Here is a 23,767-nt window from a genome sequence, read left to right as displayed (position 1 = left end):
ATACGTTCATTATAAAGTTTTCGATTATAAAGAGCATATGAGGATGACATGTGGAAGTAGCACAGGGTTTAAAATGAAAAGAGAGTAATAATCTATACTAATATTATAAATGCGAAAGTAACTCTGTCTGTCTGTCTGTCTGCTACTCAATCACGCCTAAACTACTGAACCAATTTGCATGAAATTTGATATGGAGATACTTTGATACCCGAGAAAGGACATAGGCTATATATCATCACGCTACGACCAAAAGGAGCAGAGTACCAGTAAAAAATGTTACAAAAATAGGGAAAAATTTCACCCATTCTCTCTTATTGGACGCAAGCGAAGTTGCGCGGGTCAGCTAGTGATTAATAAAATAAAACCTTTTCTTTTTTTAGCTAAGTGGGAATCGGTACTGGGTTAGGTTCGCATTATGTACCCTCGATTTAATACATTTAAACCAAAGAATTCTTTAATGTATGAGGATTAAATTGAAAATTTCCCGTATACTTTCGATTTCCAAAGCACAATAAATATGATCTTATATAATTGCTACTAAGATTTAGGAAAAAAATGTATTTAAAATTGATCCGTTCTTCACTGAGATTATATCAAACGAACGTTTTTTGTGTAACAATTTAATACTGATTCTCTTATAGATCTGCCGATTCTGCCATGTGCCGCTTAAAATAACAAAACATTCTGTAAATAACAATAATTTAATTAAATTGTATCGGATATATCACCTAAGCAGCCATATTTAATTAAACTCAAACACTTCGGAACACACGGCTCAATCGAATCCATCACGATCTCACAACACACGTATAAAGGCATTCATTCACAGTGCCTGTATAATTCATTACACATATTAATATAACGTCAATGAGAAATGATATAAATAATTATTGTATCTTTTAGGAGGACTGCCTCAGTGGCAAAATTGCTAGTGTATCCGATTGCTGATCGTGGGGTCTCGAGTTTCATTCCCGTAACAATTATCGATCAAAAAGTAGGGTAATAAATAAAGTATCCTTCAAAATATTAAACGCACGTAAGGCTAGTTGTGTATCTTAGTATTAGGCAAGTTCTTTTCTAATATAAAATTAGTAGCCAGCAGTATGGTAATGTGCCTGATAAGTAGCAATTGAATCGCCTCCAATTATATGGGTATATCAGGGTATATCAGGCGCGTGCATGTATACATGCATGTATCTTATGTACATAATATTTATGTATGTATGTCTAAATGTTTGTATGTATAATGTAGGAAAGTATTAATATTACGTCAATAAGAAATAAATAACATATAGTGTATATCATTAAGAGAAACTCAATTAAAAGGCTGTTGAAAGCTATAATGAGTGTTTTACGGCAACATTTCCGTGTTAATCGGTAATGGCGGCTGTAGTTGCAGAGATATTGAAAGGACAGACAGAGTTTATTTATTATAGGACGGCTTTTACCTGTTGTAAATTACTTTGAACACATTTAAAAGGAGAGACTTTAAGTACGGTGATGTAATACGATTGTATGCAGATGAAACAACGCATTTATTTTTTATTACGGTTATTGAAACATTACAAAAATCAGGAAGTTATCTTTTTGGTTATGAAAAGATAGATGAGGTAATCGCTTTACAAAAGATTGGTTAAGCGTGTAACATCCCCATCTTCATCGTCACTAACCATCGGATGAGAAGGAAACCAATACCTTATATTTACATTTTAAAAAAGATTTTTTCATTTCGAGGCAGTATAGTAAATGACCCCTTTATGTAGAAGTACCGGAAGCACAGAAACTATCAAAGCAAATACTTATAATTTTGTCACTAAGTCCCTTTTTGTAAGGTTTGTTTTCAACATTACGTGGAACTTTTAATCCTATACACATTTAGTTTACTTGGAATTTTGAAAACGGTTACTAGAGTCTCTATTATAAAATACTAAGCCAAAATGGAGTCAGCAGACACTCTGGCTTTCACAACAAAGTTGAGGTAGTTTCAATTTCAACAGCAATAGAAATAGAGTTGTATCGTACATATAACAAGCTGGGAACACACAGTTACCATCGTTAGATAGTTTGTTTGTTGTTTATTTATTATTTTTAATGTACTGCGACTAGTTATTTCTGTGTATTTGTTATTTGTATAACGTTTGAAAAATGGCAAGTTGTTAGAGGTTACGATATTATACACATTTCTTGAGGGCATGCCATGTCCCTAAACCGCGTTTGGTCAGTGTGGTGGACTCAAGCCTTAACCCCTCCTTCGTTTGGTAAGAGAACCCTGCCCAGTAGAAGGATTGTAATCGGTTATGATAAAAAAAAGTAATAATCTTTGGTTAAGACAGGCTTCTTGAAATATGACTGATACACTAAGGCAATACAGTACCTACTACGTTACATATAAATTCACAAAATTTGAACCCTTTACCCGGTTGCTGAGGTACATTTATGCTGTAGTTTATCTATTCAATAGCGTTTAAGCTCATATAAAAATGACAGATTGAATAAATAAACTACCGCTAAATGTACCTTAGAAACCGGAGGTTAACGGGACACAATTACCTTAATACAAGTAATTTTTAGCAAGCAATAAACATTTATTATGTAAAACAACCCACACATTCCCGCTACACAACAAATTTTTAAAAGCACATAAATCAATGTACATACAGTATAAGTATACTACATTAGCATACAGGGTACAAGTAAAGCGACCCAACTTCCTTTAGGGATGCTCTGATTTAATAATGTTCCAGTTTTGTTGTTCGGCTAATGGAAAAGAGTGACACTCGACCATCCCTTGTGTTATAAACAAAACTTTTTGTTTTGTTTCACAGATATAATTAATGCGTATATTATGTGACGTGGAATTAATTTAACTGATTAAATGTCTGAAATGTTTTTGTGACGCGTAGATTTATTATTAGATGGATGGATTTAAAATTGTGTTATGAAAATTTAAATTGTGTGTAACTTTCTTAAGCTCACATATGAGGTAATTTGTAAAGATTTAGATTGCTAGCGTCCGCCCGCAACTACGTCCGCGGGAATCGATTTCCCACGGTTAAAAGTCTCCTATGTGGTTATCTAGGATAAAAAATATCTATGTATCAAATTTAATTAAAATGTTCTGTTCTCTAGTTTGGAGGAGTAACAAACATACCTGCATACATGCATTCTAACAAACTTTTGCATTTATTGTAATAGTGGGAGAACTAAACATTGGGAGCCGAATCATTTTTAGGCTTTCTATAATTTCAAAATTTCAGGCAAAAATCTTTAATCTTTGTACAATCTTACAAATGTAAAAGAAGGCAACAAAAAATACGCAACAGGAATGAAAAATACAGAGCAATAAGTCAAACATTTGTATCGTACGCTACCTGTTACATCGTCCATGAGTTATAGGCACAACGTCAACCCAAAAAAGGGTTTTGTATTCAATTGAGCGTGGAACATTGTGTCGGACACGAACGCATGTTTTATGTTCATGGCATACTGGATTGAATACCTTTGCCTCGAAATCATAATGTTTACGAATAAAAAGTTGTGTGACTCTTTTGGCGGAATAATTTGAAATTTAAAATGAATGTGGCTTTATCTTTTCACCACTTTTTCGAAAAGCTGAATGATTAAAATAAGTTAGTATTTAACTTAAAAAGCAGTGATAGCCGAGTGGTATAAGTTGGCACCTCCCACGTAAGTGGTCGTCGGTTCGAACCCGACGCAACACAGCGATGACTTTACGAAGTTATATGTGTATTAGAAATAATTATCACTTGCTCTAACGGTGAAGGTAAACATCATGATGAAACCTTGCATGCTTAAAAATTTGTTTAATAAATTTCTTGAGGGCATGAAAAGTCCCCAACCCGCTCTTGGCCAGCGCGGTGGACTCAAGGCCTAACCCCTCGTCGGGAGGAGACCATTGCTCAGCAGTAGGACAGCAACGGATTAAAAAATCATAACAACATTAAGACAACCGAGAATTATAGTTCTTTTACAGTTACTTCAGATTTCAAAAACACTATCTCACCAGCCAGTTTGAAAGACATAATCTAAAAATAAATAAAGGGGACAAAATCGCGTTGTTCCAAACAATTCCCTAACCAATCCGGCAGTCGTGACATTCTCGTCTGTCTCACTAGTTTATTACTAGTATACGTTTCGAGATACGGCTATTTCTTTGCGAGACTCCTTCCAGCATTTATTGTGACCATAAACCATCTCTGGATGCGATTGCATGCTGCCTGTGATAAAATATACTCGGTATGCTAGTGTGTTGTTCTGATTTGTTGTTTAGATATGGAGTAGCAGGAGATTAGTTTGTCTGTACCGTGTGTTATAATATACTTTACGAGTTTTTACAAATCTATACTAATATTATAAAGCTGAAGAGTTTGGTTGTTTGTTTGTTTGAACGCGCTAATCTCAGGAACTACTGGTCCGATTTGAAAAATTCTTTCAGTGTTAGATTGCCCATTAATCGAGGAAGGTTATAGGTTATATATCATCACGCTACAACCAATAGGAGCAGAGTAGCAATAAAAAATGTTACAAAAACGGGGAAAATTTTGATCCATTCTCTCTTATGTGACGCAAGCGAAGTTGCGCGGGTCAGCTAGTACGTTTATATTTTGATTAAACTGCCACCTACATATTGATAGTCTCATTGAATCATCGGTCCTTTAACACAGAAACTAAAATTCACCATTACTATAATACATAATTCAAAATCATATTATTATACGATATTTAAAATCATAAAAAAACAAAGTCACTGACCGATAGTCTTACGTCTCCGATTAACACAAAGTAAGTATTTTTTCCTGGAAATAGACGGATTATAACGAAAAACCTTTCAACACGGGAAAAAAGTAATCATCTTATGCTGAATAATTATATTTTTCTTTGAAACAAAAATGTAATCAACAACACTAGAGACAGAGATAAAGCAGCAGCTTATAAAAGCCATTCAAGCAATAGGAAAACAACAAGAATTAAAAATTAAATAAATAATATTCTAATTTGTAACGCGGAACACATGCCATCGAACCTTTGCGACCCAAAAGGATAACCGAGATGATACTGGTTATACCAGTCCTCTCCCATCTAGGACTTGACCTCAAATACATTGCTTAACCACACGATCGCACGCAGTCTTAACGCAGTCGTGCGTAGAAACATCCGCTATAAAAAAATATCTTATAACATCCTTAAAAGCATAAAATTACTCGCAAAAGGAGGTCATCTCTCACAAAAACTAGTTAAATTATGACGTAGTATTATGTAAGCCCGATTCTGTGTGTCAGCACGCGGCCATTCACAACTTTCTCTAAGCCGGTCAGTTTCTATTAGTAAACGTTCAACGAAAAGCGCGCGAACACGTACTGTTCAATTTAAAATTTCGTAAAAATTCGGCTATTTTTGCCGGAATTTAAATAAAAAAGAAAAGTTGTGTATTAATTTTTTTTAATTCAGTGATCAATACTTTCAAAACTCGAATTCTTTTACTTTTTAAAAATAAGCAGTGATGTTGTGGTTAATAGTGTTACTAGTGACGTGCCTTTACTTTTATTCCCGTAAACGTTTAAAGTACTTTTCATCTAGGGGTGTGTGTACTCTACCCCCAGTCCCGTTGCTCGGGAACCTGACAGCTGTCACTCTTGGGCGGGAGAATTTTGTGGAGGCAATCGCGGCTGGCTATGACGCGTTCAAAGATCAAAGGTAAATAGTGCGTGTTTGGATGGAAAATCGTTGCTCATAATGTAAATTATATAGATAAATCTTATTAAATTATTATGTAATTTAAGTTGGAAACAGTTTTTGGCTGTTCAAGCGGCAGAATATTTGATTCTCGTTTCGTAATTCGTATTAACAGCCTCTTATGCCTACCTTTTTATGGAAAGTAAGCGTAATAATATGCGTAAGATTTCATTCTACTTCCTGTACTAATAAATTAAATTTCTGGCGTAACATTTCGCTTTTTGTGATAGAAAACGCAATGATACATAATGGATAAAGTACGCAACCAGATTATTACATACTTTCTTACCATAAAAATTTTATTTGTTTGGCATGAGATATTCAACGTATATTAATTACTACAATAGATTTCTTGATACAATAAGCAACCTAACTTTTGATCTACACGGTATCTAGACTTCCAAAAAATATGAAATTAGCAGCTGTAACTAATGGTAAATTAAACTTTGTCATGCACATTGCATATAATGGGATACGGGAATTAACACATTTTGTCGCAGGCTGACTGCTTGACTGAGTCAGGCTACAACCACGGAACCAGTGAAACCTGCGAAACCATTATATAGCAAAATGCGTGCTCACATTAATTCCCGTATTCTATTATATAATAAACATGCAATGCGAAAGTTTAAAAGTTATGATTTACAATGTATCTGCACTCTGCAGTTTACAATCCAATGAGAACCAAACTCATTTCCTTTGTTAATTATTTTAAGGCGATTTAGAGTTCTTCTTCGTATTTTCCAGATACTTCGGTCTATACCAGTACTTGGTCCCAACACTAATCCCGCGGGATCCGGAGCTGATACGACAGATCATGGTGCGGGACTTCAACTCGTTTGCGGATAGAGGAGTGCATATTGATGCCGACTGCGATCCTTTGTTTGGTCGTAACCTTATCATGTTGACTGGTAAGCAAATGTTTATTTGAATACCACAAGTCTCGCTTGTGTCCCATCTCTAATCCTAGAAAAAACTAAATATTTTTTTGTTGTTTAATTTTTATAAACTTACTAGCTGACCCGGCAAACGTTGTTTTGCCATAATAATTTTTAAAAAAAAGTTTCACTTAGGGGCATGAAAAATAGATGTTGGCCGATTCTCAGTCCTACTCAATATGCTCACAAAATTTCATGAGAATCGGTCAAGCCGTTTCGGAGGAGTTCAAATAAGTCAAAAATGTGTTTGAACACCTTACTTTACAAGCCCTTTACTTAAGGAATTGTTTCATTAGCCCAATAATAAGTACAGAGCATACTCTCTCGAACAGGTTATAGTCGATAAACTACTTTCTTGTCGTTCAATAAAAGTATTTCTTGAACCGTTCCGTATCGAAAACACTCTCTTATGACCATGAGTATGCTACACTTTTACCATAATTCGTTGCAAAAACGAAACTATCGAAAAATATTTTATAAATAAATATGTATAAATATTATTGGACAACTCACACACGGTCATTTTATTCTATTTGTTATCTTGAATAACTTTTTGGATTCGGTATGTGACATATATTTCCGTACAATATTACGATTATTTTTTTTGACTTATGGAATAACTGTAAAGTCTCTAGCCAAAATAGTCCATAACAAATTATGTTAATTCATAATTTATTTTTCATACAGTTTAATCATGATAACTTTTTTGTGTGAGATGCTACGGATAAGACAAGCGCAGGACCGTATCACGTAACGAGGAGGAGGCCTATACTCGATATTAAGATAAATCTATACTAATCTATGCTAATATTATAAAGCTGAAGAGTTTGTTTGTTTGTTTGAGAGCCCTAATCTCAGGATCTCCGATTTGAAATACTCTTTCAGTGTTAGATAGCCCATTTATCGAGGAAGGCTATAGGCTATGTAGCATCACGCTAGGGCCATTAGGAGCGGAGTAGAGACGAAAAATGTTACAAAAACGGGGAAAATTATGACCCAAGCCTTATTCTCTCTTATGTGACGCAAGCGAAGTCGCGCGGGTCGGCTAGTAGACTATAAAATGGACACAAAAGTACAAGAAAAGCAAAATGTCTTAACAATAATAATGTGTTTTCTTTTAACATAGGATCAAAATGGCGATCAATGCGTGCATCACTAAGTCCCGCGTTTTCTGGTGCACGTTGTCGCAGCATGGCGCCTCTTATGGCTGACAGTGCAAGCGCAGTAGTCAACTATCTAAGAGAGACTGTCAAAGGAGAACAAGCTATGGACATTAATACTGTAAGTAATAAATTGTTGACAAAGCCAAGTGCAGAAATATACTCAAAATTTAAAATGTACTTAAAACTTAATTCCTATTGCATCCACTAGGAGCGCTGATCATGTAATTATACGAAATAGTTTACTGCTCTTCCCAATAATTTATATCTTTTACTTTGAATACTACTCCCCACCGTTTATATGTTTTGCGGGGCAGATTTAAAACACACAACGAGACTTGAAACGACTATTTCTTAGGTCACAAAAATATATCGCCGACCTTCTCAAGCAGTGGTGATCGTTGTCAAACTAGAGCAAATACATCGACTACTAATAATGATTGTCTTCTTAAATCTATTTCAGATAACAATGTCATACGTGAATGACGTCATAGCATCCTGCGCCTTCGGCTTCGCTGTCAACTCTCTCAAGGAACCAGACAACTGTATCTTCAGGCTTGGCAAGAAAGCTGTCATTCAAGACACTAATCAAGTCATGAAGTTTTTCGGATATGAGAATATGAAGAGTATTATGAAGGTACGTATTCTGCGAAATTACTAGATGGCTGGTCCGTTCTTAAACTTTACCGTCCTTTTACATTTTAATTCCAGAAACCAATACAGTATATGTTATATGATAGACACACTAGTATACTTCAATATAATATACTCCACCACCACCACTTAAACTACTAGAGTCTAAACTAAACTTTTAGTTTAGTTTAGACTCTAGTACCTGATATACCTAACGCTAAGTCAATTATACTTGCTAACTATTGTTAGCTGTTAACTTATTTGCAAGACAAATACTTAAAAAAACCTAAATCTTTTTCTTTTAGCTCCTGCAAGTGAAAATCATACCTACGGAAGATGCGGAACAATTCTCCCAGTTATTCAAATCTGCTCTTAAGGCAAGGAGAGAGAAACTGGTACAACCAAGACCTGATTTCATTCAAATATTGGTAGATGCTGCTCAAGGTAAGTATCACATACATGTTTTACTGCTTAATTCCTATCCATACATCTACTATATATTTAACAAGTATGTGTAGGTTACTGACTTGAATTATTGACGTCAGAGCGACTGCCGACTACGAGGTCCCGATTCGATTTTCAGATCGGACTAAGTGCTATTAAGAGCATATTTTGCTGTAAAAATTGATGATACAACTTTAAATGAAGAACTAAAAGCTATCTATGGGTTTTCTTTCTAAATTTATCCACAGTAACGCAGCACTCTAAAAGATCCCCTACTCTGTAACGCACTCGCAATTCTAAATACACAAACTTCCAACATTAAAGAAAGATTTGTACCCAACATTCGCCAAATACTCGCAAGTATAACGCAATAAAGAACACATATACATGCAAAGTCATAATCCTTTTGATTCCTCAGTCAGTTAAAGCGGAATTTCTAACATATTAAGTCCATTGTTCACGTGTTTCGTTCACAGGGAAGGCGAAGGATACCGACGGGAACACGAACAACGAAGAAAGTAAGATTAAGTTTAATTTGTTTACTTTGCAATTGTTTCCTTGTTACTTCTGATTTACTAAAACCTACGCTTAGTATGGTGGCTGACGATTGTATTTAGAAAAATCATTATTATAACCATACTTTTAACAGGTTGCTATTCTGAAATGGTATTTTAGCAGATGTGGGATAGACTTTTGGATCAGGATTTTAGGGCCAATAAATAATACTAAAATAATAAATAACATAATACTTTTAGTAAAAGGTACCTAAGCTGTACATTTAGGGTATTTGACCAATATTGTAATTGGTTCAATTATTATCCGTCATTTACTGTTTTATAGGGCTTTTCCTTGCCATAAGTGCTTACACTTTGGGCAGCAGACGACAATAATTAATTACAAATAAATTCTTGTACTATTAAATCTACGAAAATATCTCCATAGAAAGTTATCCAAGAGTCCTTTCAAAATCAAAACTTAATCATCATTTGAACAAAAAATCTTGGTGTATTCATCCTAATATCGTGAAAATGACTGTTGAACGTAGTACCGTTGTTCAGACGGCACGCCTTCAACACGGCCCCTGACTTTGATTGACGAGATGCCGCCCAAATTTAATTATGACGTGCTCTTGACGTAACAATCGTATGCTCGGATTGCGTCATTCGTTAGAAACCAGAAAATATTTGGTTGTGCAAATCTCGTGTGTTTGTGTAATTTTGTATCGCGAAAGAGGAAGTTTAAGGTACGTTTATTCATTGGCTGATCCCCGGGCTTTGCACCAAGCGGTAATAAATGATTACTACTGACTTCGTCATATTGAGAATTTTTAACTGTACAATTGATGACTACATCTCGTTAGCTGTTTAAGTCAATGGAGCTATTTAAGTGTCTTAAACCTACACAATTAAAATACTATTGAAGGTTCGTTAGCTGTATACTACTGTAAAAGAGTGATAACAGGCACGGATGGAAACTTTTAATCCCACAAATATTAGCACAAGATTCTACACTCGGCATCATAAGCTAACAAGTTGTTGTCGTTTAAAATTACCATAAAATACTTCTCTGGAAATGCGCTAGAGGCGCTGATACAAAATTATCAATACTTAGTCAATAGTGGTATGTCATCCCCGCACTATAGCAATAGTAGTAGCACTATAAACCACAATGACCAAAGCGTCATACGGCGTTTTCAAACTGAATTCTCTTCGTATGAGAAGGCTGTATTTCAGAGCTTTGCTGAGCAAACGCAATTTGGCTGACGTGATCTCAGTATGAAAGGGATAAGGCTGTCGACCGCGCTTGTTTGATGCTATTTTACAAGCGTATTTAACAACTAGATAACATACAAAATTTAGAACATTTATGGAGACATGTATAGTATTGTATAGATTCCTTAACTATGCGTTTACCTTATTTTGAAGTAAGCTCTAGACTAAATGCAAACCTTGTTTTTGGCAAAGGTGAAAGGCACAAAAATAGTATTCTTGATGCTCAGAAGTTTAGGATTTTTATCTCCTTGCCTAAGAGCTCAGAAAAATCCTTATTTGGCCTTTCACTGCGCGTAAAATACAATCACAGAGCTTTCCACGGCTGTATTACTTATCTGAACCGTTCATAAAAAGCATAAACAAAAAAATAGGATAACTCTCAGACGGTCATCTGATTCAAAACTAAGCTGGTAACCAAAAATATGGTTGCAGATACCTTTATTATTTTATCGTTAAAAGACCATTGCTTACTATGAACTAGCTTTGCTGAAAAAATATTACTAATTGGGAATCGAACTCAAGACACCCGCGCGTGATAATAGCGGCACCTTACGAGCACGCCGTCAGAGAGACTAAATAGGCTCAACTAAATAACCTTAAACTACAGCAACTGCCACCGGTTTGCATAAAACACTTACCTAACCTCGTATAAAACGCTCCTTGTCTGCTTCCGCTAACATCTCTAAATTGCCTCTTAAATTAATGTTAACCTCGTCTAGAACAATGTGAACGGGAGCCGCACGTTCCCACCTAAGAATTAAGCTCTTTTCTAATTACCTACCAACTGATATATGGTGTTAAATGTACTATTAAATGACTTGGGAAGCGTTATAGTCAAGTGAAGTGACTTGAAGAATGAGGGGACGTATTTCTTTGGTAAATGTTTTTTGATTCCAAGGATTTGAACTAAGTAGTGTTTTATTTATGTTTTATATTATGAAAATTGTTATCATATTATAATAATTGCGGAAAATCTATATTAAGACAGCACGAGGTACCAACATTAATTCATAAACACCTTTCAAGCTTAACCTTGACAGCAAAATACGTGGAAAGAATTTCCGTGATCCGACTCTCTCGGACTATTTTTATGTTAGGTCGGGGAAAAAGTCTTTTCGCATTATAGTATGTATGAACTTATAATAAAATCTTTTCTCTACACAAAAAAGCTCGATATTTGGGTACCTCACGAGCTCACTGAAAGAAACCTAATGAACCGTGTACTCGTTTGTGATTCTTGAAGCCAAAGAGATTTTATTACAAGTTGATTACAAGTTGACCTAATATTAAATTCATACGTTCCTTTCAGAATTCTCCGATGATGACCTGGTAGCCCAAGCAGTGCTCTTCTACATCGCCGGCTACGATACCACTGCGAATCTCATCTATTACTTCCTGTATGAAATGGCTGTGAATCCTCGAGTACAAGATAAGTTGTATGAAGAACTGAGCACTTTACCTGAAGAGGAGAAGGTTCAATATTTGTATGAAAGTGTCCAGGGCTTGGAGTATTTAGATATGTGTGTAAATGGTAAGTTGGTTATACTGCATTTCTATTTATCTAAGTACTATTTGTCATTAAAAAACAATTTATGATGAATTGTGGTGTAAATTGAAATAGGTAGTAACTATTTGTTATTCAGCTTTATCAATCAATTCATCAGAATTAGACTCAAGACTGATTGTTTTTGATACTTTTTGTGTTGGAACAACACTAGCAACTGCTAACACAATCTATCAACCCTTAACATGCCACACTCCAAAATATGATCCGTTTTTCTGATAAGTGCGTAAAAAAAAATTATGTAAACGGAAACGTAAAGGACAAGCATTTGTTTAATTTGCAGAGGTCTTAAGGTTGTGGCCTTTGGTTGGATCAGCGGATAGAAGATCTGTAGCTCCTTACGACTTTGGACCCACTTTTCCTGGCAGTAAACACCGGCTTATTGTAAGTAAATATTAAATATTTATGTCACTATATCCTCCTTCAGACCAATTTCATCGTATTACAGAATTATTTTTCAGCTCTATTACTCCAATTTCTAAATTCCATAATTTCCAAATTCTAGAATTTGACATAAACCCTAGGAAAGATTTAGTTTTTTTGTCTTCAACTGGGTATTTAAAGTGAAACTATTATTTACATACTCAAATTACAGTTTTAAACTACAAACCCATAAATATCAATATCAGAAACGGAATCTTAAAGACTTAATTTGAACCTCCGCACCGAGGGACTGAGGACGTTACTTTTTGGACGTAAATATAACTTCATTGGCGCGTGATAATAGGTAATTTAGCATCGTAATAGCCCCATAGCCCGGGAGAATTCCTTTATTCTGTGTTAATAGCCCGTTTACGACATAATGGGGGGTGAAACCTTTCAAAACTCCTGTTTACATTTTTGGAGGGATGATTTTTGGTAACGAGACGGAACTATAATTTCGTAACAATTTCGTCAGATCCATTGAGTTGCTTTTGAAGTGTGATAATTAAAAATTAATTAAGTGTAAGGAAAATTTTCGAGCTTTGCCATTCTTATTACAAAGTTGACCAGAATAGACTGCTTTGTCAAAATCGCGTTATTTTATTGCGATAGAATATCATATTTGTTTGGCTTCTCTTTAATAACTATAAATAACCGAAGAGTTTAAGCAAAATATGAAGAGGACGATGTTCTTAAAAAAGGCATTTCAATTTTGGTCTTCCGTTATATAAGGTGTCAACTATTATTTCACTATTACAATGAATATTAAGAATAAAAAATCTTTGAGAGACTTATGCATCAGTATTTTATGTAGAAGACTCCGGAAAAAAGACATCTTCACTTAACAAACGGTTACCGCGAATATAGCTCTGGAATTTGAGGAAGTCCATCTTGAACACCAGTTCGGATAGCACCTTGACGAAAAGCACCTAGCCTAGTCCACGAAGGGCACCCATCAATATATGTATGGAATTTATATAATAACCTATGTTTCGCTATATCTTAGGCCCCAGCCGGCATTCACGTATGGCTGCCAATCTACTCCATCCACCGAGACCCTGAGTACTGGCCGGAACCAAACGTGTGTGAACCTGAGAGGTTCTCCAAAGAACGGAAGGCGGACATCGTACCATACACTTATATGCCTTTTGGAAATGGACCAAGACATTGTATTGGTAAGAAATTTATTATCATTCCTTTTTTACTTCCTGATTCTCTGTAACCGATCCTTCGACATGGAAGAAAACTGTTACAGCGTTCCCGTCAGGCATTTTTTTCCACGTTTTAGTATTATGCAGCAGATATAATATCTTCTTCTTAAGCAAATATATGTATAACGTAACCCAATAATCTAGTGATCAAACGATAAAGTAATATACCACAACATTTAAGATACCCTTAGTCCCTTCCTATCAAACAATTCCAATCAATCATCAACTGTCCTATAAAAATATACACGTACTGGCTTTCTGTTATCTTTTCGGGATGAAGTATAATGTTTCAATAGGTTTAAATAATTATTTATTTAAAATACGTTCTCAGGTTCCCGCTTCGCCGTCCTAGCAGCTAAAGTGTTCCTCACAAAATTCCTCCGAGGATACAAGACGAGAGCAATCGAAACATCAACACGACTCTCCCCAAGAGCCTTCATACTACGTCCAGCAGATGGATACCAGCTTATTGTAGAACCTAGAAATTAAGAATAGTTATTTAACTTGACTTTTATTTTATACCAAAAAAACATTTCAAAAGATGTCTTTAGCGCTATTTCCTACCTACGACTGTTGATTACGGGCTAGCTATTCGACTCATTCAATCATTGAACTCTAGCGGGTGCTGTGGGAACTATTTCAGCAATACATTTTTAAGTAAAACTATCGATAGTACCGACTGTGAAGAATCGCGCTACTGTTGATTACGTGAACTAAAATGTGTATACTCGGAAACTTTCGAAATTAACGCGTTCATACATTTTACCTTGGATTGTTTGACGTTTCGGCGCAGGTTATACTGGCCACTGGTAAACGTACTAACAAACCCACACAATGTTGAATAATGTGATTTGAGATGATTTTATCTAGCAAGACAGCCTTTCTTTTTAAGAATTGTAAATACGAATAGATCATGAAAAGTGTAAACATTGATCCATCCTATACACGTTTTAAATCGCCTCCGCCTAATAAGAAGCAAAAATTATGAACACACAAAATCCTTCTTAGCATCACAAATACGTTTATAAATCCGCAAACAGAACATACTTAATAGCATTAAAAAGAATCCACGTTTTAAACCCCACAACATGTTTTTTTTCATCGTTCAAAGCGCACAGATGCGTGCTAAGCCTATTGGAAAGACAAAGTCGTTAAAGTTTATACACATACAACCATGTAGATGTGTGAGCGAGTTCCGACGCCGGACTAAGGCTTGCATAGTATTTGCATTTCATTATACGCATTACACGTCTACTGCGGACCGTAGAAATGCATAACAAAATAGTAAGAATAAATTCGAATACTGGCATGATTTAATTACGATTTGATGATAGCGTAGTATTAAAAAAAAAAGATATTCAAAAAAACTTATTTCCTATTTATACGTTTGCTTATGGTCAATGAGTTCCACTTAAAAAAGGTTTTTCAATTTTTTACATAGCAACGTTTTCTGACGCAGTTTACAATGTGACTACCTATTTACTACAAAATTTGGTAAACAATTAAGTAAGATGCACTTTCCGTTGTCCATAATAATGCGTTGGTTAATTTACTTGCTTTATTTTACTATTCTATTGTTCAGTACAATTTCGGTGCGAATTAATTTTGAATTACATCCAAATTTCCATAACCACAACAAGAGTATTGATACTGAACACATAAATCCAAAATTAATTTGAAAATGGCGAATAATTCGCGTTTAGTATGTAATCGAATTCCCGCCATCTACAATTTCTATCTAACACACAATACGACGGTTTTGGTTCAATTTCGAAACAATAGAAACTGAAACTGCGAATCATTTTACGCGACCATTGTGTTGTGCAATTAAATGTTGAGAGCATTCACCCAAAAAATGTTCACAGTTATTGTACAGGATCATTTTTTTATGATTATAAATAAAATATAACGATACCTGTGAGCTTATCGAAATAATTTGGGTTCGGCGATTTTCCACTATCGGCTATCAACTTTGCATGAAAAGTCAATCAACGCCTCTAGCGAATTTTGTAAGAACTTTATTTATCAAGAAAATACAAATGACAGACGCTCTATTGTCCATTGTAGGGACTGTACCTACTTATTTATGGTTATTTAACTTAGAGTTAAATTTACTTTTTATATAAAAGAAATATTTACTGTTTCGTCAGATAATAAATTTAATAACATGTTAAGAGACCTCGACGGAGAAAGCGAAAGTGAATAAAATCACTTAAAATCCTCCATTGAAATAACTAAAATAAATCATTCGTAGCTGGTAATTTTCAGTCTAGAGAACATAATTAGGTAGTATAATGATCTAGGCTTGAATTAAGACCTTTATTGGCCGCGTTATGCTTTTAAAGAACACATTAATCTCAATTTGAAAACCTTTCAACTCTGGTTAGCGTTAACATTTAAAATTTGTTATTTTTACTCGAAATATCCACGCTTTCAGACAACTAAAAGTTTTTATTTTTATTGTGAGACAAATTAGATTTAGTTGGCTTTCAAATATGAAAGACTGAAAAGTAGGTACCAATGTTTCTGTCCTATGATATTACTTATAATAGTTTTAGTTTCCACGAAGTTATATCTTCACCTTCTCTATCTTTTTGAAATAAACTGATACCTACAACAGCTTATCAACATAATTATCTTGACAGTAATATATATAATCGGCAACTGCTAAGCAAAAGGCTTCTTCAAAGACGTCCAGTCGGTACCCTTGGTCCTCTACTACAACCAAACCGACCAAAAACAAAATCTCATTATCATCAACTCTAGCATCATATTGTCTTATTGAGCTTCCTTTTTTTGCTGTGGAGTACACAATATGACAACGATTATCTGGCGGCATCAATGTTAGGTAGAACATGAATAAATTTAACACATAAATGTCCCACTGCTGGGCCATATTATTATCTCCTCTCATAATGAGGTAAGGGTTGGGCCTTGAGTCCACCACGCTGGTCAAATGCGAGTTGGTGATTCATACAGACCTACGTGTTAGGTAGAACATAGCATTTTTTAATGATTACGATTATGTTAACGACACCACTATGTGCCTCCTAGTGGTAAATATTTCAAGAAAATTTATTTCAGCAGGTTCACGTAATACGTTATTTATTTTATCCAAACTTTCCCATGTCAATTCGCTAACGAACTACGTCAATTAACATTTACTTCGCGTTTGCATGGGATCAGTTTGCAAGTCTAGTGTAGGAATAAATTCATTCCGTAGTACCGCCTGCGTCCGCCATTTTTTAATTAAACTGTCAATCTTCATATTTCGTTGATGGTTCGTTGTCAGATTCACGGGTTTCAAGTTAAATTTATTTTAATTCCGCATTTTTATAGTTTGCATGTTTTAATTTGATCGTTCAATTTAAATTAGATTGGCTTTCCACCCTTTACCTTTTATTATTAGGTATTGAGTTCCGTATCTGAAATAGAACAAAGATTAGGAAATAAAAACAAAAACAACTGACTTCTTGCTGAAAATAAATCGGATTTGTCTACATGCCTTAAAACCTAAAGCCAATAGTTTAAAATATGAAAAATCATACATATATAATCAATAATTAGTAGTCAGACATTGAAATTTATTTCTCGACATCCACTACACAGGAGACTTTAATTTCACATCAAACAAACTAAATACTAAAGCAATCAAAACAAAAACCAAAGAACTCTGAATCATAAATCAAAAAACCACAAAACAATAATTAGACAAATAAAAAAGCTTTCATAAACATCCCACGGAACCCCACAGGCCCACACTCATCCACAGTGCAACGAAGTATGAAAATTACAGAGACAATAGAGCACCGCGTCAGGCCCAGCTTCGCGGAACTTCCCTGTTACTGTATACAGCCATGGCACAGACAATACGTTCATTATTCCATTTAAATAATGAGCTTACTGCCGTTATAAATCACTGGATAATCCGTATGAAAAATGTTTTGTCTTTAAAAATTGCTTGGGTTAATTAACTGTGTTTAATGTTTAACTTTAAGTGAAGCTTCAGAAATCACTGTTCTTTAAATCCAGATTAATCTTGTATAATTAAATATTACATTATTATTATAGTATCATTGAGTAGCTGTTTTGAGCTATACTACTTAAAATCTACTGATAGTAGCAATTTACAACTACCAGCCCCTAAAGTCCGTACCTACTATCATCTTTGCGTCGCATTATTTGCCCTTTGTTATTTGAGTGGATAAGTACTGACTACGGGGTGTCCAGTTCGATTCCTGAGTTGAACACATTGCCAATGGATTGTTTTGTCAATAAAAGTATATTTTTGATAGTAGCCCTAAGTTCGTTACGGGCCCGGTCGGAAATCGAACCCACGCCACGACTGCCTATTTATGGTCTATCAATCAGTGCGCTCAATGTCTATCATAATCATTGCTGTACGGAAACTGAGATAACACAATCAACGTTGTTTTATTGCTAGGTAGCTCAAAACTAATTAATAAACAAAATCTTTTTATCGATTGAACGAAAACGTAAAATTATCGAAAAATATTAAACTCCGATTCCACTACTTCTGAATAAGTATTAGATAGCTTAACAGGTGGATTATTTGTTTTGATTGTAAATTACACATTACACTGTTTTCACTTTTTCTATCGGATATACTATCAGACACTTATCCAAGCAGCTAAACTATCTATAAACTTTACAAAGTTTTAAATTGAAACCTGCAAGTCTTGGCTCAATGTTACTTGAAAACTAGATTAAATAATGAGCTCCTTACATAATGCATATTTATTTTTATGAAAATGTAGATGGACAAAATGCTTCTTATTCATATTTAAAACAAAACATGAGATTGTTTATGGCTGATGTAATGGCAATTTGACAGTTAAGTGACAACTGCCCAAATAAACTAAAATATTTGGCGCCAAATTCTAGCTGCACACGAGCTGAGTTTATATTTTCGCCTGAGTGTATCATTAACTATTAAATAAATGTATTATTAAGCTGAGTTTTATGAGCAATTGAAAGAATATCGTTGAAAATGTCGAATATAAAAACAATCACGACCGCAGCGCGCGCCGTAAACAAGAGACCTTTCAGGGTTTCTATCGAAGGAAATATAGGCTCAGGAAAGTCTACGTGCATCAATTACTTCGATAAATATCCCAATGTGGAAAAACATGGCGTAAGTACAAGCTTTATACAGAGGAACTTAGAGATAACCTTTACTATTATAATGACTCATTTCGCCACTCGTTCCCGAAATCCATGTTTTTTTATTCATGTATTAAATTAATTCAAGTATTCATGGAAGTGCAGTAGTGCAATAAAAACTTATTGAGTTGGTCAGACCACGTCCATACGTACATGAAAGCTATCCAGTGTACCTAATAGACGAAAAGTAATATCCAGATGTTACTACATATTGAAATGATGATGAAATCTGATAGACTAAAATAATAAATACCTTTAACCCCTTTAACTTTAATGCCCTTTAAACTGGGCAAGGATATCCTCCCATTATGAGGGAGGGATTAGGCCTTGAGTCCACCAATCTGTCCAAGTGTGGGTTGTGACATTTCAATAAGTTATCTTGTATTTCAGGAGCCCTTACACGAATGGCGCAACGTCAGCGGGCACAACCTACTGGGCCTCATGTACAGTGACATGCACAAGTGGGCATTCCCGTTCCAACACTATGTACACCTCAGTCGGTTGAAAATTCAAACTAGTCCACCTAGCAGCCCTAATATTACTGTTAAAATGTTTGAAAGGTGATGTATAAACCATAATCTTTTAAATTATGCTAAGTTGATCATTGGTCAGGTGTATCATTTGTAAAAACTCACTTGTCTCCCTAACCATTAGATATGGCCATGTAACCCTTCTTGTAATTATACCTAAAAGAAATCTAAGATTAAACTCTAAAAAACTTATTTTTAGTAATACTATTATTTTATGTTTCAATCACTTTTCAGGTCTGTACAAAATAGCAGACATTGTTTTGTTGAGAATGCAAAGAAACAGAACTTTTTGGAAGATCCTGAATATTGCACACTGATGGCCTGGTTTGATTATACTGAAAAATGCCTGGATATTAGCTTAGACCTTATTGGTAAGTACTACTTTTGTCCCAGAATTAAATTGTTTATGGGAAATGCAGGTGTAGTTTATGTAATTTAATCACCTCTAACTACACATTCTAGTTTAAAATATAAATTAATGTAAGAGAGATTTTTTGTTTCAGTATATTTGAGGACTACACCTGAGACAGTGTTTGAGAGAATGATGAAACGTGGAAGAGCTGAAGAATCTGAAGTTCCTTTAGAATATTTAAAAGAGGTTAGTATCTACTTCCGGTATTTGTATTCAATAGGAACAAACATTATAGGTTTCTTAGCCTTTTTGTATCTTTGATGATCACCCACAAAGACTAAAAAAAAAGGCTTCCATAATTCTATAGTGTGATCTTGACAGGAGTTATTTTTTAAATTCTGTTAATATTTATGGTGATTTCACTATCACTACATATATATAAAATAAAGTCCTCTCGCTGAATCTGTCTGTCTATTCACGATTGACTCAACGTTTATTAAACAGATTTTCTTAGTTTTTTACCTTTAGATAATATGGTCCTCCGGGAAGGTTTTGGTGTACAATTTGGTATATTTTCAGGTTCACGAATCATATGAACGCTGGCTTAGTTCGCCCGACGTAGGCTGTGAAGTGTTGACGATTGACGCCGACAGAGGGCTCGACTGTGTCACTGAAGATTTAGAAAGATATTCCTACAAAATTCTTGGTGGAAATCACACCAATTAACTTAAAAAATACACCACTAGAATTTATATGACTAAACCTAACTTATTTTAATTTATGCAGATTGAAATAAAATCTGGCAAGCTTGTAATGTATTAATATTTTAGTACTTTTAAATCTATTAAGCTTGCTTTAATGAGAGGATTTTTTTTTATATTGTTTAAATAGTAGTATTGATAAAGGTTGATTATAGTAGGCTGGGCTAATAAATCCTTCTGTACCAAATGCTCACTATGAAACAGTGAATGATACTAATGGACTAAAAACGGGTAAGTTAGTTTATTAAAATAGTTATTTTGTTCTATGTTATTACTGATTAAGTTTTATAAATGGATTCATTCCTAGTTGTCTCATTCACAACTCTTGAATAACGAAAGTATACTCCTTCAATGAAATAACAATGGAGCACTATGGCAAAGAATTAACTAATATCTATTACAAAAAGGAGATGACTGGGTTTAATAGGCTACAAAGAAAATATTTTATAACATTGCAATGACTATATTTATTTTGACCAACAACAGTATTTATTTTATTTTAGACAATTATAACGCAGCTAAGTAAGGTTAATTCAATTTGTTAAAACCTTTTAAAGTTGACTACATAATAATGTTTAAAAAGTTTTAATAAATATTAATTTATTTATGATTTATGACCATCACTGAATACAATAAGACTACATTTTTTTATAAATCTACTGCGGCTAAATGTTACTATAAAATATTGTTATTTTAAAAATGAATTACTTATAATGTGCACTGAGAAATAAAACGATTATAAACTGAGATGATGATTTATTTATCACAAAAACAATATAATTTATTTATTCCTAATTCTGAGGCCTATTTTGTATACTTAACCTTAATATTTGCATCACCTGCACTTTTAAAGCAAACTGTACCATACTGTATGAACTGACTGTTATTGTGGAAGATAGAGTTATTTAGCCTCAAAATAGGTCTCAAAAGTGCTATTTACACTAACGGAACGCGTATATAATTTGTTTAGCGGTAGAGGTGGTCAGCCCTAATGTTAGATGCGATCTCACTCTCCCATTTGTCACCGTTGGATAGAAGCTTTTCCTTGTTGTACAAGAGTTCCTCGTGAGTTTCTGTCGAGAACTCGAAGTTGGGACCTTCGACAATGGCGTCGACGGGACAGGCTTCCTGAAAGTGAAATAAAATTTTAGTCAAGCTTACATTTTGAGACAGATTAACAGATAATATCACGCTTATTATAACCCGAGATGTAGAGGCGTTATACACCCACGTTTCGCCAATAAAAAATGTTAGTCCCATGTAAAAGGATAGAATCAGGAGTAGGGCACAATCAACCATGCCTCAGAGACAATTTGTATGCTTAAGACAAGAAAATGTGTTAAAATTGCTTTGTAAAATAGCTCTTAAAAGGGTTTTGTTTACAAGTAGTTACTTAAATATAGATGTAAAAGTATAATATATAAAAATGAAGCCAACAAACCTGACAGAAACCACAGTAGATGCACTTGGTCATATCAATATCGTAACGGGTGGTTCGTCGTGATCCGTCCTTACGCTCCTCGGCTTCGATGGTGATAGCCTAAAATTAGATTTATTATAAGCGATTTTAGCTTATCATTATAGTAAGTAAATTGATTCTTTAAGAAATTTCCTTGACTTTTCGTGTTTTGTGGTCTATAAAATTGTCTCGAGAATGTTATATTCTCCGAATTGTGTGTTGCCTTCAACATTGGTATTAAAGTAAATAATTTAGATCTGATTTCACACTTATCTTAGACCATTGGATATATTAGTAGAATATACTGTTAAAATACCTGAGCAGGGCAGATGGCTTCACAGAGCTTGCAAGCAATGCACCTCTCCTCACCAGATGGGTAACGGCGCAAGGCGTGCTCACCGCGGAAACGAGGGGACAGAGGTCCTTTCTCAAATGGGTAGTTGATAGTTGCTGGTTCCTGAAAATTAAGGGTGAATAATATTAGAAATATAGTAAATACTGTCTCAATTTAAAGATGAATATTTTGGATATATCATCTAAACATAAACCTAACCTTAGACATTTAGTTTATAATTAGTATTTAGTATTTATTGTTTTATTACTGCCTGAGACAAGGCACAACCTTTAATGAAAAACGAAATTCAACCAGAAATTAAATTCATAGTTCATGTTCTTACATTTAATCTTAGTGTAAATAATTTTATACCATTAACACTCCATTGATCAATACTACTTGTAACACTTTAAATCAACACTCACAGTAAGTAAACATCCCATTCACTATGAATACTTAATTTTTTTAAATGTTACACAGACAGCAAAATTTTGAAGTAGTAAACAGAGTACTCTATTTAACAGTAAATATATTAGATATGCAACATTTAAGCTACTTCTGACCATAATTAAGTTACCTACCTTAAAAATATGGGCCAGGGTGACAGCAAAGCCTCTGGCAAGCTCAGTCCAGAACATAGTCTGTGCCGCTCTGTTAGACATCTCCTTCATCGTCATGTTAGGGTCTTCGGCGTTCACGTACATGTAGCCGGGTACCTTAGGAGGGTATACCTTCTCCGTCTTGCCCTCTGTGCTGTACTGGGCATGTCGAGCAACAAAACTGGATGCCCCAGTTGCGCGGACTAAAAACAACAATAATAACAATGTCATTATGACTTAAATAACACATTTTACGCATTTTTAACGTCCTTGATATTAATCCAGAGCGGTGTTCTGGTAGATATATCTCTTATAAACAGTTCTATCACCTGATAAATACAAGATATAGGTTATAAACAACAATTGCGTAACAACTTTATTCCTCTGTCATCTACCAACACCGCACTTTCAAGTATAAGAGAAGAAAAAGTAACGTTACCTCGGGAAGACACCGAAAATATTTTCGCTAGCGACATTTTCTAAATATTACACTATTCCGTTTTCGTTTTGCTAAATCGATTCTGAAAATAATAGCTAAACGTCAGAATGTAAATGTCAAAAATTTAAGTCAAAGTGACACTTGAAGACAGATTATAAAAATCGTAAAGATTTAAAGATAATTGGAAAACTTACCTAATGTAACAACAGT

The 23,767-nt window shown here is 34.5% G+C and overlaps 3 protein-coding genes across 4 annotated transcripts in view; 2 read left to right on the top strand and 1 right to left on the bottom strand.

The window, feature by feature from the left end:
• LOC142975126 (cytochrome P450 9e2-like) overlaps nucleotides 1-14,402 on the top strand; it is a 285,548-nt gene extending 271,146 nt beyond the window's left edge. The window contains exons 1-10 of one of the 2 annotated variants that reach the window (XM_076117816.1): nucleotides 5,161-5,715; nucleotides 6,502-6,665; nucleotides 7,819-7,973; nucleotides 8,316-8,489; nucleotides 8,791-8,929; nucleotides 9,406-9,447; nucleotides 12,011-12,232; nucleotides 12,549-12,649; nucleotides 13,695-13,863; nucleotides 14,231-14,402. In XM_076117816.1, the coding sequence (XP_075973931.1) occupies nucleotides 5,522-5,715; nucleotides 6,502-6,665; nucleotides 7,819-7,973; nucleotides 8,316-8,489; nucleotides 8,791-8,929; nucleotides 9,406-9,447; nucleotides 12,011-12,232; nucleotides 12,549-12,649; nucleotides 13,695-13,863; nucleotides 14,231-14,388 (1,518 nt within the window). In that variant the 5' untranslated portion in view covers nucleotides 5,161-5,521 and the 3' untranslated portion in view covers nucleotides 14,389-14,402. Of the gene's footprint in view, nucleotides 1-5,160; nucleotides 5,716-6,501; nucleotides 6,666-7,818; nucleotides 7,974-8,315; nucleotides 8,490-8,790; nucleotides 8,930-9,405; nucleotides 9,448-12,010; nucleotides 12,233-12,548; nucleotides 12,650-13,694; nucleotides 13,864-14,230 lie in introns of those variants that run through there. The other variant, XM_076117817.1, reaches the window with a different exon arrangement.
• Nucleotides 14,403-18,761: 4,359 nt separating this feature from the next.
• Nucleotides 18,762-21,473, top strand: LOC142975123 (deoxynucleoside kinase-like). The gene is made up of 5 exons (XM_076117813.1): nucleotides 18,762-19,054; nucleotides 19,474-19,643; nucleotides 19,848-19,984; nucleotides 20,117-20,211; nucleotides 20,545-21,473. Exons 1-5 carry the CDS (start codon nucleotides 18,911-18,913, stop codon nucleotides 20,689-20,691), a joined length of 693 nt encoding a protein of 230 aa, XP_075973928.1. The 5' UTR covers nucleotides 18,762-18,910; the 3' UTR covers nucleotides 20,692-21,473.
• On the bottom strand, nucleotides 21,470-23,692 carry ND-23 (NADH dehydrogenase (ubiquinone) 23 kDa subunit). The gene is made up of 5 exons (XM_076117814.1): nucleotides 23,558-23,692; nucleotides 23,101-23,321; nucleotides 22,502-22,642; nucleotides 22,168-22,266; nucleotides 21,470-21,854 (listed from the first exon to the last, which is right to left on the bottom strand). The coding sequence occupies exons 1-5, from the start codon at nucleotides 23,592-23,594 to the stop codon at nucleotides 21,693-21,695; spliced, it is 660 nt and encodes a 219-aa protein (XP_075973929.1). The 5' UTR covers nucleotides 23,595-23,692; the 3' UTR covers nucleotides 21,470-21,692.
• Between the last annotated feature and the right edge of the window lie 75 nt (nucleotides 23,693-23,767).

This window comes from Anticarsia gemmatalis, chromosome 8 (genome assembly GCF_050436995.1).
Source record: "Anticarsia gemmatalis isolate Benzon Research Colony breed Stoneville strain chromosome 8, ilAntGemm2 primary, whole genome shotgun sequence".
NCBI classification, from domain to species: domain Eukaryota; kingdom Metazoa; phylum Arthropoda; class Insecta; order Lepidoptera; family Erebidae; genus Anticarsia; species Anticarsia gemmatalis.
This window is presented reverse-complemented; position numbering and strand designations above follow the sequence as displayed.